Here is a 13,899-nt window from a genome sequence, read left to right on the forward strand (position 1 = left end):
GAACTTCTACTTTAAAGTGTTACTAAACCCAGGACCCCAAATTCACTATATCTGGTCTCCCACAGTACACAGAACATGGAAATGCAATTGTTTTAGTAAATATAAACTGCTAAATACCTTTTCTCATCAGCAGTATATAGCAGTCTTGTGACTGCCATCAGTGTCCTGGTTAAAGCTTGTAAGAGATGTTTTCACTCTTCTCTGTCCTATGAGGCTGCATGACCCCTGACCCTCTGTCTGGACCATGCTGATTGGCCCTGTGCAAATCTGTAGCCATACACACCAAACTGAGCATGTGCAGAGTGCCCCCAAGACTCGGTACTATGAGGAGATGGATTGGGGAATGTGGAAGAAGTGGAGGAACAGAGACAACAGAATGAAACAGCCTTTTTACACAATGTGCAGGATTAACCCCTTAGATTCCACAGTGAGTATAACACAGGGTTTGACAAATTTTCTTGGAATCTAGGAGCCAGCTAAAACAGTTAGGAGCCAGAAAACGCGCCCCGTCAAACTTGCGCGCAGAAGCAAACACATACCTGAGTAGTGCCCGCATATGTAAACGGTATTCAAACCACACATGTGAGGTATCGTCGCGATCTTTAGAGCGAGAGCAATAATTCTAGCCCTAGACCTCCTCTATAACTCAAAACATGCAACCTGTAGAATTTTTTAAACGTCGCCTATGGAGATTTTGAAGGGTAAAAGTTTGACGGCATTCCACGAGCGGACGCAATTTTGAAGCGTGACATGTTGGGTATCAATTTACTCGGCGTAACATTATCTTTCACAATATAAAAAAAAATTGGCATAACTTTACTGTTGTCTTATTTTTTAATAAAAAAAAGTGTATTTTTCCCCCAAAAAAGTGCGCTTGTAAGACCGCTGCGCAAATACTGTGTGACAGAAAGTATTGCAACGATTGCCATTTTATTCTTTAGGGTGTTAGAATAAAAAAAATATATATATAATGTTTGGGGGTTCTGTGAAGGACTTTTTGCCTATATGCTTCAGTCTAATTCTCTCCCTGCTATTTTAATGTCTGTGTGTTAGAGGCAACAGGTGTTTTCATGTGTGACTCATCTCTCTCTGTAAAGACTGTTCATATGTTAAATAAGGCTAGCTTTTGAAAGGCCTTTAATTGTGTGATAACGCTGTCTACAACCTAGTGATGCTCAGAGGTGTTAATAGGTGTCAAACTGGATGCAGACGAAACGTCTGCCTAGGAAACTCAAGTGTGTGAAGGTGGTTTGTTGTTATGCTGTTTAAGGAATGTGCAGTGATTAGACATGATAATTGTCGGTCGGTGCCTACCTGTCTAGAATGTTTTAGTAATTAGCCTTAGTGTGTGATTAGGGGGGTGGAGATTTCATTGTTGCTTGAATGTCTTGGACTGTATAAAAAGCTGAGAAGAAAACCATTAAAGTGTGTTGTTCCAGCAGTAAGCTTGGCATGTGTGGCTTATTGGGGCGACTCCAGGAATATTCCCCCTTGTGGAATATTGGGTGATTATCTTTATGGGAAGAAGGGAAGACTTTGACGGGGATATCATTCTAATACCGTCACAAATGGTTGGCAGCAGCGGGATTTTCCCTTCTATTCCCCTTTACACCCGGATTCCAAGCAGACACTGGAAGAACTACTGGAAGTTTGTGGAAGGATTGCTAGCAACAAAACCAAGCGGGTCATCATAGCAGAATTAATGGAGATAGACCAGGAGGACGGGATTGCAGCAACGCCAGCAGTACAAGAGATGGAGACACCAGTGATTCAAGAAGAGGAATCACCAGCCAACAAGCTAATGAGAGAGAAGCTAGCATGGTTCGGTCCGAACCCAACAGCGGATGTGGTGCTGAAAGTGATGAACCTGTTAGCGGAGAAGGATAAACAAATAAGAGACGCAGAACTACAGTTAAAACTGGCAGCAGTCCGACAAGCAGCCGCACATTCTCCAAACAGTGAGTACAGCAAAGCAGACACAAGGAAGATTCCGTTTAGCGCTTTTAAAGCTTTTGATGAAAAGGACTGTGAAATTGATAACTACCTGGCAGAGTTTGAGCGACAATGTAACCTGCACCGAATATCTAGAGGAGAGTGGGTTGCAATATTGTCAGGCAAACTGTCAGGCAAAGCTTCTGATGCTTTCCGGACCGTGCCAGATCAGGATATCAATAGCTACGCCCGGGTTAAAGAAGTGCTCCTGGCTCGTTATGCAGAAATAACCCCAGAGTCCCACCGACAGAAGTTCAGGGACTCACGCAAAACCACAAAAGACTCTTACGCGGAATGGGCATGCCAGTTATCCCTGTCGGCCTCTAACTGGGTTAACAGCAGCCAGGCCACCACCGCAGAGGACATTTTGCAACTAATGCTCCTGGAGCAATTTTACAATCACATCCAGACGGACGTCAAAGACTGGGTGAGAGATCGCAGGCCCATGACTCTACCAGAGGCCGCTAAGTTGGCGGATGAATATGCGGAAACTCGCAAGATGAACCAGGTCACACCACAGGTACAACCTCCACGACCAACGGTGCCCTCACACCCACCAGCCGCTAGATACCAACCTCCTAACAGACCGGTGACATCTAGCCCTCGCTATCCACGCCAGGAGGACAACGAACAACGCTGCTTCCGGTGCAAACAGCTGGGTCACTTCAAGCAGAATTGCCCCATGAATGACAACACCAGGTCAAATTGGTCTCAACCTGGGTACCGCCCACCAGCAGCAGCCCATTGTGTAGACTCGGCTTGGGATCTCCAGGAGCTGGGTCAGGAAGAACCCTTGGACACCCTTTACGAAGTCCTCACGGTACAATCTGTTATTACGGACAACAGGGAACACCATTGTCAGCTGGTCATGGGTGACAGCCATGAGCCGGAGGGGCCTTGGAGGGAGCTGGGCAGAAAGAGGCACCGCCGGCTACCCCCCAAGAAGAAGAGGTCCTGGAAGCCGTATAACAAGCTGACCTGGGAGGAGAAGAAGCGACTGGAGGAGAGGGAGTCGCAGCGGGCATCCCAGATGCGGGCCGAGATGTTCGCCAAGGGCCCACCGGTGGCCCCTTACACCACCACCCAGTTCCTGATGATGAAGGACCACGTGGAGAGCCTGCAGGACATGAGCAAGCAGGATCTGATCCGTGAGTACATAGAGCTGGAGGAGTGCATAAGCCGCAAGGAGGAGGAGAACAACCACCTGAGGTCACAGCGGGCTGACCCCCCCCAGGCTCCATGAACTGGAGATGGAGCTGGAGAAGCTCAAAGAGGAGAACCGGCGGCTGCGGAGGGAGCAGAGGGTGGCTGACCCTATGGGGCACTGATCCCCCCCCCCCCCCCCCCCGGACTCTGAGCACCAGTGCTACAGCATTTCAACAAATATAACTTTTTCTTTTTATGAATCTCCTGTGATTGTCACTTCAGAGCCATAACCTGCCCCTCCCATAGCGGGACACCTAGACGGCGGCGCACAGACCCATTCGCTGTCTTCACACTGACTTCTGGTGACTCTGCAGATCACACAAAGACTTGGGGACTGAACGGCGTGTGATCTGACGACTCGGTGGCATACCTGAGTCGGAAACTGTTGCCAAGGGAGGTCAGTTACGCCACCATTGAAAAAGAGTGTTTGGCCTTGGTATGGGCACTCAAAAAGCTCACACCTTACCTTTATGGCCGGGCTTTCACTCTCATCACCGATCATAACCCCTTGGTGTGGCTTAACCGGGTTTCAGGGGACAACGCCCGTTTGCTACGCTGGAGCTTGGCCTTACAGCCCTATGACTTTACGATTCATTATCGCCCAGGCATGCAAAACGGGAATGCCGATGGATTGTCACGCCAAACGGAGTTAACCTCGGACTAAAAGCTCGGAACCCGTCAACCCTACTGGACCAGGAAAGGTCCCCCCGGAGCAGGGAGAAAAAGGGGGGCCATTGTGAAGGACTTTTTGCCTATATGCTTCAGTCTAATTCTCTCCCTGCTATTTTAATGTCTGTGTGTTAGAGGTAACAGGTGTTTTCATGTGTGACTCATCTCTCTCTAGGCTAGCTTTTGAAAGGCCTTTAAATTGTGTGATAACGCTGTCTACAACCTAGTGATGCTCAGAGGTGTTAATAGGTGTCAAACTGGATGCAGACGAAACGTCTGCCTAGGAAACTCAAGTGTGTGAAGGTGGTTTGTTGTTATGCTGTTTAAGGAATGTGCAGTGATTAGACATGATAATTGTCGGTCGGTAGAATGTTTTAGTAATTAGCCTTAGTGTGTGATTAGGGGGGTGGAGATTTCATTGTTGCTTGAATGTCTTGGACTGTATAAAAAGCTGAGAAGAAAACCATTAAAGTGTGTTGTTCCAGCAGTAAGCTTGGCATGTGTGGCTTATTGGGGCGACTCCAGGAATATTCCCCCTTGTGGAATATTGGGTGATTATCTTTATGGGAAGAAGGGAAGACTTTGACAGGGATATCATTCTAATACCGTCACAGGTTCTAATTAGAGGGAAGGAGATGGCAGTGAAAACAGTGAAAAAAACACTTTAAGAACTGCCACGGCCTCAATTACCGGCGGACGCCAGGTCACAATTTCTTGTCGCAATTGCGACTGGGCGCCTGGGTTTTGTCGAGCCCTAGTATAACAAGTATGCTTTACTGCATATACACACTGATTTTAGGGTTGTGGGTTTGGTAACACCAAGTATTCATTGAATTGACTAATACAACTCACAAAAACACATGGCATGCATGCATGGAAACCTCTATACAGAATGTTACTCTGTCACTTTGCATAATGTATAAAGAAATTTAAAAAAGGAAAATCTAAAATGCACAATAATGTGAATATAAATGGCATAGAAATGGGCATGAACATTAGTATAAAAGGCATATTTACATATGCATTATCAAAATTATCTATTTGGATTGCCATTTTATCTGACAGTACAAGGCCAGAAGTGAATACAAAAAAACTGCAGGAACAGTGAAATATATTTATCAGATCTACTTCACAGACAACAGCATTCCTGTGAAAAAAAGCTTACAGCTGGAGTCACATGTAAACATCTTACCCACCTTGGATATATGTCTCCAAAGATATGTCCCAGGAGTTGTACTCTGACCAGATACCCTAGCAGTGGGTACACGGTCATCATTTGAAACAGTAAGAATATTCTTGCAATGAATGACAGGACGTCATTGCTGGGAAAATTATCTAGAAAGTTCTACAAGGAACATAAAAAGATAAAGTTACATTTAAGATAAAGAAATTATGGGCTTAACTGGTGAAAATCAATATACCTTACTGATACAAAGGGTTAGAGAAGGGAGGGCATACAATCCCTATTGTTCTCACAGAATGACATTTAAAGAGTAACTCCACTTTTGTTGAGAAAAAAACATTCCCCTCTGGGTGATCCATGTACATTTCAAGAATTCTAACAAACTTTGTTATAGATTCCTACCTTTTGTTATTTTGAAGAAATAGCTGCTTGTTTGTCTGTGTCCATGTGCATAGTGAATCTAATGAGAGTAGTTTTACAATTATCAGTCAGCTGCTGCACTTGCAGGGCTCTAATGAGGAAAAATCATGGTAGATGTGCTTTCCCTTTGGAAGTACCTCACCAAAAATTGGATTTTTGTTGCAGGGGATGCCAAAAATCTGGTGTGCATCTTATTGCAGACTTTTGGGAAAATTAGTGAGCCAATCACACAAGCAGAAAATTACATTTTAGGGGGTGTTCTGTACACTGTGTACAAAATGCCTCCAGGTAGCCATATAGAAATTTACAGAAAATCACAGTGCTACAGATTGAAAAGGGAAGGTAATATTTAATAACATTCAATTAGAATATGACTTGGGTCGTAATTGTATAGGTTATATTATTTTTTTTTTGTAATTTTCTTTTCATGAAAGTGGAGTCATCCTTTAAGTGGCTCAGGCCTACTATTACCAATATGCAGCCCAGAGTACCCCTTTCTAAATGTGTCCTTATTTTAAACGCACTAAAATTGCACTGCATCTTTGACAGCATTATGTAAGAATGCTGACCCACTCAAGTGATCAGAAATCATCTGTTTCGCTGTCAACAGCATCATCAGAAAGCCTTCCTGATTAAGCTTCTGACAGCGAAGTGTGTAGAGGCGGGGACACGGTACGTCTGACGTCACATCCGGCGACAACGTTTCCGGGGGATATATATATATATATATATATATATATATATATATATTTGTTCCAAAGGGTAGCCACCTCATTGTTTGAGGTAAATGTCCAGATGCTCACTCACAAAGAAATCCATACAAATCAAAAACTGGTATTCTATACTGCCTCTAGGCAGTCACGGATCTTGCAGATCAAAACAGCAGCATTCTTGTCGATGTTTCGATAAATCAAAGTCTCTCTTTCCCAAACCTCTTAAAAACGATGGACTGAGCTTCATAGAAACGTTGATAATAAAAATGCTGCAGTTTTAATCCAGCTCCTCTGCAAGATCCATGACTGTATACTGGTTTTGTATATATATATATATATATATTCCCATTTGATGGACATTGTTACATAAAGGACCGAAGAAATTGTGTGTTTAATATATTATATTTTAACTGTTACTAAATAAGATAAACTTGTAACGAAAATCATTGTTCAGTGTTGCCAGTTATAGGTAGCACCAATAAAGTCCCTCACAAAAAGTAATTGTGTTTAAAATTTGAACAGACAGATATACTTAGTTTTACACCTACTTGCTGAATGCATTCTTTTGCCAGCGGAGGAGAAGGAAATAAGCCAAATATCATGACACCTACAAACATGTAAGTTAATCCAACCAGGAGATAGGCAACCGAGAGATCCCTGACCTGTAAGAACCAAACAACAAATGTCATTCAATTATTCTCCATTTTCTACAATAATAACTGCCGCCTCTCTTCCTTTTCATTAGAGAATTCTCTAAACACCTCCCTCTAACACTTACACAAATTTACTAATCTTTAAAGGCAAAGGCAACCATCCAAACAGGCCATGTTATGATCTGATGTATAGCACTTGCTGCTTAAAGGGGTGGTTCCCCCTAAAACAAATTTCTAACAATACATTCGTAAGACCCGTTACACTGCGGGTAGGCTGGCTTTTGTTTTGTTTTTTTAGTACATACCTCGATATCGGCGTTTCGTCCCTTGGCGGTGGGCGTTCCTAGTTGATTGACGTTCCTCCGACGGGCACATACGTGACGTCACGACTTTCCGAAAGAAGCCGAACGTCGCTGCGCAGGCGCCGTATAGAGCCGACTCTATACGGCGCCTGCGCAATGACGTTCCGCTTCTGTCGGAAAGTCGTGACGCGCAGTATGCGCCCGTCGGAGGAACGTCAATCAACTAGGAACGCCCACCGCCAAGGGACGAAACGCCGATATCGAGGTATGTACTAAAAAAACAAAAAAGAGATTTTTAATACAGCTTACCTGTAAAATCTTTTTCTTGGAGTACATCACGGGACACAGAGCGGCATTCATTACTATATGGGTTATATGGAGTACCTTCAGGTGTAGACACTGGCAATCTCAAACAGGAAATGCCCCTCCCTATATAACCCCCTCCCATAGGAGGAGTACCTCAGTTTTGTAGCAAGCAGTATGCCTCCCAAAATGGTCCTCAAAAAAGAGGGGTGGGAGCTCTGTGTCCCGTGATGTACTCCAAGAAAAAGATTTTACAGGTAAGCTGTATTAAAAATCTCTTTTTCTTTATCGTACATCACGGGACACAGAGCGGCATTCATTACTATATGGGATGTCCCAAAGCAATGCTTACAATGAGGGGAGGGAGAACATCTCCAAGACAAAAGGATTTAATTTAGAGATATACTCAAATCATAATAAATCCAACTTAGTTGAGAAAAATAAAATTTTTAAATTTAACTCGAACAAGAGGAGCCCCCGGAATCCGAGGGTCTCAAACTGCAGCCTGCAGCACTGCCTGCCCGAAGGCAGTATCAGTATTCCTTCTTACGTCCAACCTGTAGAATTTTGTAAACGTGTGGACAGAAGACCAGGTTGCCGCCTTGCAAACTTGAGCCATAGAGATCTGGTGGTGTGCTGCCCAGGAGGCGCCCATGGCTCTAGTAGAATGAGCCTTTAATGATACTGGAGGAGGCAACCCTTTCAAGCCGTAGGCCTGAGTGATTAATTGCTTAATCCACCTAGAAATGGTGGACTTTGCAGCTGCCTGCCCCTTCTTGGGCCCATCCGGTAGAATGAACAGCACATCTGTCTTCCGGATCTTCTTTGTAGCTTTAAGATAGGCCTTCATGGCCCTGACAATATCCAAGGTATGCAGCAACCCTTCCTTTCTGGAAGTAGGTTTAGGGAAGAAGGATGGTAATACCAAATCCTGGTTCAAATGAAAACTGGATATGACCTTCGGAAGGAAGGAAGGATGAGGGCGGAGAACGACCCTGTCCTTATGAAAAACAAGATATGGTTCCTTACAGGATAAGGCTGCCAGCTCCGAAACTCTTCTTGCGGAAACTATGGCAACCAAAAATACTAACTTCCTTGTCAGTAGAACCAAAGGAATATCAGCCAACGGCTCAAACGGTTGTTTCTGTAAACTTGACAGAACAAGATTTAAATCCCACGGACAAAGCGGGGATTTAACTGGAGGTCTAATACGTAAGACCCCTTGAAGGAAGGTCTTAACCAGCGAGTGGGTGGCCAGCGGCCGCTGAAACCACACTGACAGAGCAGAAATCTGTCCTTTGATTGTGCTTAATGCCAATCCTTTATCCACTCCTAGCTGGAGAAAACTTAATACTCTATCGATGGTAAATTTGCGAGAAAGCCATCGCTTGGACTCACACCAGCCTACATAGGCCTTCCAGACCCTGTAATAAATCACCCTAGAGACCGGTTTCCTGGCTCTGATTAGGGTAGAGATTACTTTCTGAGACAGACCTCTACCCCTGAGAATCAGGGATTCAGCTTCCAGGCCGTCAATTTTAGATGCCGTAAGGCAGGGTGGAGGATCGGACCTTGCGATAGCAGGTCTGGCCATAGAGGAAGAGTCCAAGGGTCTCCCACTACCATCCTTAAGATTAGTGAGTACCATGCCCTTCTGGGCCATGCTGGAGCTACCAAGATGACTGGTATGTGCTCCACCCGGATCCTGCGCAGCAGGCGGGGTAGTAACTGGAGCGGGGGAAACGCATAAAGAAGTTTGAACTGATGCCAAGGGCAAACCAACGCATCGGTTCCGCAGGCCATCGGATCCCTTGAGCGGGACATGAACCTGTCTAGTTTCTTGTTGAGTCTCGATGCCATGATATCCACGTCCGGCACTCCCCATCTTTGGCAGAGTGCTTGAAAGACTAGTGGATGCAGAGACCATTCCCCCGGCCATAGAGTCTGGCGGCTTAAGAAGTCCGCCTGAAAGTTGTCCACTCCTGGAATGAATATTGCCGATATGCAGGGCACATGAGCCTCTGCCCATAGAAGAATCAAGCTCACCTCTCTCTGAGCGGCTTGACTCCTGGTTCCCCCTTGGTGATTTATGTGTGCCACGGCCGTGGCATTGTCTGATTGAATTCTCACCGGGAACCCCTGCAATTTTGACGTCCAAGCCCTGAGGGCTAGTCGAGCAGCTCTGAGCTCCAAGATGTTGATGGGCAACTGCTTCTCTGGCTTTGCCCAAGTACCTTGGCGAGTGCAACCATCCAAAATTGCTCCCCAGCCCGTCAGGCTGGCGTCTGTGGTCACTATCTTCCAAGCCACTGGGCTGAAAGACCTCCCCTTCAGTAGATTCTGAGGGTCTAACCACCAACACAGACTTTGTCGGACTCTTGATGAGAGCGGCAACGGGATATCCAAGGCCTGTGGCCTTCTGCTCCATGCTGACAGGATGGCTGCCTGTAGGATGCGAGTGTGGCTCTGGGCGTATGGTACCGCCTCGAATGTGGCCACCATCTTGCCTAGTAACCTCATACATATGCGAATAGTCGGTTCTTTCTTGCTTAGAACCAGTAGGATTAATTCCTTGATGGCTTTTACCTTCCTCAGAGGTAGGAACACTCCTTGTTGTTCTGTGTCTAATCTCATGCCGAGATATTCCAACTGCTTTGTGGGCTGGAAAGCTGACTTTTCTCGATTTAGGACCCAGCCGAACCTCTCGAGGTATTGGACCGTGAGGGCCACTGCTCGCTCCAAGCCGGGAGACGAGTGATCTATGACTAGGAGGTCGTCCAGGTATGCTAGGATCGTGACCCCTTGGATCCTTAGTTTGGCTAGGATTGGAGCTAGGACCTTCGTGAACACCCGGGGGGCCGTAGCCAACCCGAAGGGAAGCGCCACGAATTGGAAGTGACGCGAAGCCACCATGAAGCGTAGATATCTTTGATGTGGCTGATAAATTGGAACATGAAGGTAGGCATCCTTTATGTCTATGGACGCCATGAAGTCGTCCTTCTGGAGTGTGGCAGCTGCTGACCGCACGGATTCCATCCGAAATGAGCGGATCTTTAGATATGCATTTACCATCTTTAGGTCCAAAATTGGCCTGACATCTCCATTGGATTTTGGGATGATGAATAGGTTGGAGTAGAAACCCAGCCCCTGTTCCAGGACTGGTACCTCTATTACTTCCTGGGAAAGTAGATGATCTAATGCCGATCTTAATGCGGCTCCCTTTTCCGGATCGTTTGGAATCCTCGACTTCTGGAAATGAGGAGGAGGAAACCTTAGGAAATCTAATTTGTAGCCTGTGGCCACGGAAGACCGTACCCACTCGTCGGGAATGCTGGCTTCCCAAATCTCTGAAAAGAGTCGCAGCCTTCCCCCCACCTTCGTGGGTGGGGGCGCCCCTTCATAAGGTTGGCTTGGGGGCTGGTTTTGCTGGTTTGCGAAACCACTGCCTTTTGCCTCTAACAGCCTGTCCTTGTGATCTGCTGTTGAAGCCGAAGTTTGCTTTTGCAGGAGGCCGTCGATACTGCTTGGCATTAGAGGGCCCCTGCCCAGGGGAATACTGTCGTTTAAACGCAGGTCCCTGAACCTTCTTCTTAGTTGGCAAGAGAGTATTCTTGCCGTTTGAAATGGTCTGAATGTATTTATCTAGGTCTTCTCCGAAGAGTCGTCCTCCATGGAAGGGGAACCCTACCAGGAGCTTCTTGCATGGGGGCTCAGCCTCCCAGCTTTTTAACCATAAGAGTCTTCTCATATGGATAAGGGATAACGATAAACGTGACGCTTGCTGGATAGAATCCTTGATTGCGTCTACCGTAAAACATATGGCCTTAGGGACATCCGAAAATTTTTCTGCCTGCTGGGCCGGAATAAGTTTAAGCATCTGCTTAAATTGATCCGATAATGCTTGAGCGACCCCAATCGCAGCCACAGCTGGCTGTACTACTGCCCCTGCAGTAGTGAAGGAGTTCTTAAGTAGTGCTTCCAAGCGCTTATCAACTGGATCCTTGAACACCTGTATGTTTTCTACAGGGCATGTTAACGATCTGTTAACACATGAGATGGCTGCGTCCACTGCAGGAGTAGCCCATCTTTTGGAAAAAATTTTTTTTTTTTTTTTCCATAGGATATAGGACAGAGAACCTTTTAGGTGGTAAGAAGATCTTATCTGGCTTGTTCCAATCTTGGAACAAAATTCCCTCTAATAGAGGATGGATCGGAAACACAGCATTGCTTTGAGGCGCCCTCAGTGAGCCCAAAGCTGAAACCGTCGATACCTGGAGATCTGGTACTGGCAAGTTGAATGTCCTATGGACCAAGTCCGACAATCCTTGAATCCACCAGCTCTCCCTCAGGGAGACTGCCCCAGACTCCTCTGTATCCGGGTCTTCGATCCCTGAACCTACTTGGTCCGTGTCCAAGAGGTCGTCCAATTCCCCTGAGGAAAGGACCTCCTCTTCTGAGGGTCCGCGCTCGGGCGACGGAGATCTATTCCGCTTACTGCCCCGCATAGCTGCGGATATCATTTTTCCCATGCTTTTCTGCATCTCTTTTAAAGAGGTGAGTAATACCTCCTCCGTGACCATCTTAGGGTTGGACTGACCCGCGTCAGCTCCAGCCCCAGATCCCGATGGCCCCAAGGCTCCCTGTAGGGAAAACAGCGGCATACCATGGTACAATACCGAGGTACACCTGCTACCTATTGGTATTTGGAACTATAAAAGTTAATTGTCCAAACACCTGTTTGGGGGATAAAAAAAAATGCTTCCTCTCCCCTAGATGACTTTTTTTTTTTTTTTTTTTTTTTCGTTTTTGTTTCAAATCCAGGAAAGAAAAAACATTCTGTCCCCCTGAGTAGTATTGCAAAGAAAAACTATGAGATGGAAAAGAAACAGCCTATTTCTAGGCTTGACAAAACAGTCCTCTGAAGACTGCAATATCCTTTCTGGCCACTGTGTGTCCTCGGCGCCCCGTGCTGCCGCTCTGGTCTTTCTCCTCAGTTCCAAAGTATTGATGGAACAAACAAGGAAGGGCCGCCCCTTCCTTTAAGCCACTGACCCGCCCTTCCCCCCCAGCAACCTCAAACAGGAAATGCCCCTCCCGACAGGGGGAGGGGGGGGGGATTTTGGGAGGAAGGGACCTCTCTGTTCCAGCAAACTGCAGCCTGCAGCCTGGAACCATGAGGAGGTTAGCGTTTTGCCTGCTTGCAGGCTCTGAGGAGGAAGACTGAATGGAGCATCGCCTGGAGGCCTGCAGGTAAGCAAAGCTCTCTGACACACACATATATTTTTATATAACACAGGCCCCACTCAATGCTTTTCCAACACTACAAGGGAGGTCACATCTTATGGGGAATAATACATAGAGAGCCATCCTATCTTTATGATATGTGACTAGTTTGCCAGATGCAGTGCATAACTTTAGGCATGTCCCCTGTGACCCCCCAGAAAAAAACCTGCTAAGAACCAAGTTCCGCAAGTTTTCCCCTCACTTACCTGCTCCATGCCGCAGGACTTTGCCAAGCAAGAGGCCCAATCTTCCACCATCTCCGTGGGGATGTCTAGACCTTCAGGCCCTGGGTTCCTATGAAGGATCCACTGTCCTGGGCCCATATAGCACCCTGGCAACAGAAAACTTTAGGTACCCAAAGGTTTCTAAGTTCTGGGCCCAGGGTCCAGCTCTCTAAAAAGAAAAGCATTATGGGCTATACCCCAAGGGTTTGGGGTCCGGTTACTGACCACTTTAGCGCTGAGGCTTTTTTGGACAGAACCGGTAGCTCACCTAATCCCAAGGATGCGGAGGCAAGCTAAACCATGACTAACACCTAAGACACTGGCGTAAAAACTGAGGTACTCCTCCTATGGGAGGGGGTTATATAGGGAGGGGCATTTCCTGTTTGAGATTGCCAGTGTCTACACCTGAAGGTACTCCATATAACCCATATAGTAATGAATGCCGCTCTGTGTCCCGTGATGTACGATAAAGAAAGCCAGCCTACCCGCAGTGTAACGGGTCTTACGAATGTATTGTTAGAAATTTGTTTTAGGGGGAACCACCGCTTTAAAGCCAAATGCTGGTCAACATCTTTTTCTTTGAGTTTTTGACAGAGTAAGGAAGACTTTAAATATCTGTCAGGTATTTATTTTGGTCTGTTACCCCATTGGGGAATAATCCCCTCATGTCATGTCCCTGTGATTCCTATGCAAACCATGATGAGTGCTATAGTCATTGGAAAAGGAAAGCATGGACAATAATAACATTATGACAAGTACGAAGCATTTCTTACTCTACCAAAAACATGTTTTGTCTTCCATTTTGGAAGATTTGTCATCACTTCTTCCAAGAGAAAAGGAGGGGGAAAATCTCCCAAACAGTAGAAAAAATATCAGAGGTTTCGAACTGTATATCCAGAACAACAAAATTGGCTGGAATTGGACTTTTAAAACATAGAGCACTTAACGGAT

At 46.0% G+C, this 13,899-nt stretch overlaps 1 protein-coding gene across 2 annotated transcripts in view; it reads right to left on the bottom strand.

The window, feature by feature from the left end:
• The window catches only part of SLC38A9 (solute carrier family 38 member 9), a 115,285-nt gene that overhangs the window by 10,465 nt on the left and 90,921 nt on the right, over nt 1–13,899 (bottom strand). For both annotated transcript variants that reach the window (XM_040339458.1, XM_040339465.1), the window contains 2 exons: nt 6,732–6,845; nt 5,064–5,212 (listed from right to left, as the gene is read on the bottom strand). In XM_040339458.1, the coding sequence (XP_040195392.1) occupies nt 5,064–5,212; nt 6,732–6,845 (263 nt within the window). The remainder of the gene's footprint in view (nt 1–5,063; nt 5,213–6,731; nt 6,846–13,899) is intronic.

Source organism: Rana temporaria, chromosome 1, assembly GCF_905171775.1.
Source record: "Rana temporaria chromosome 1, aRanTem1.1, whole genome shotgun sequence".
Taxonomy (NCBI): domain Eukaryota; kingdom Metazoa; phylum Chordata; class Amphibia; order Anura; family Ranidae; genus Rana; species Rana temporaria.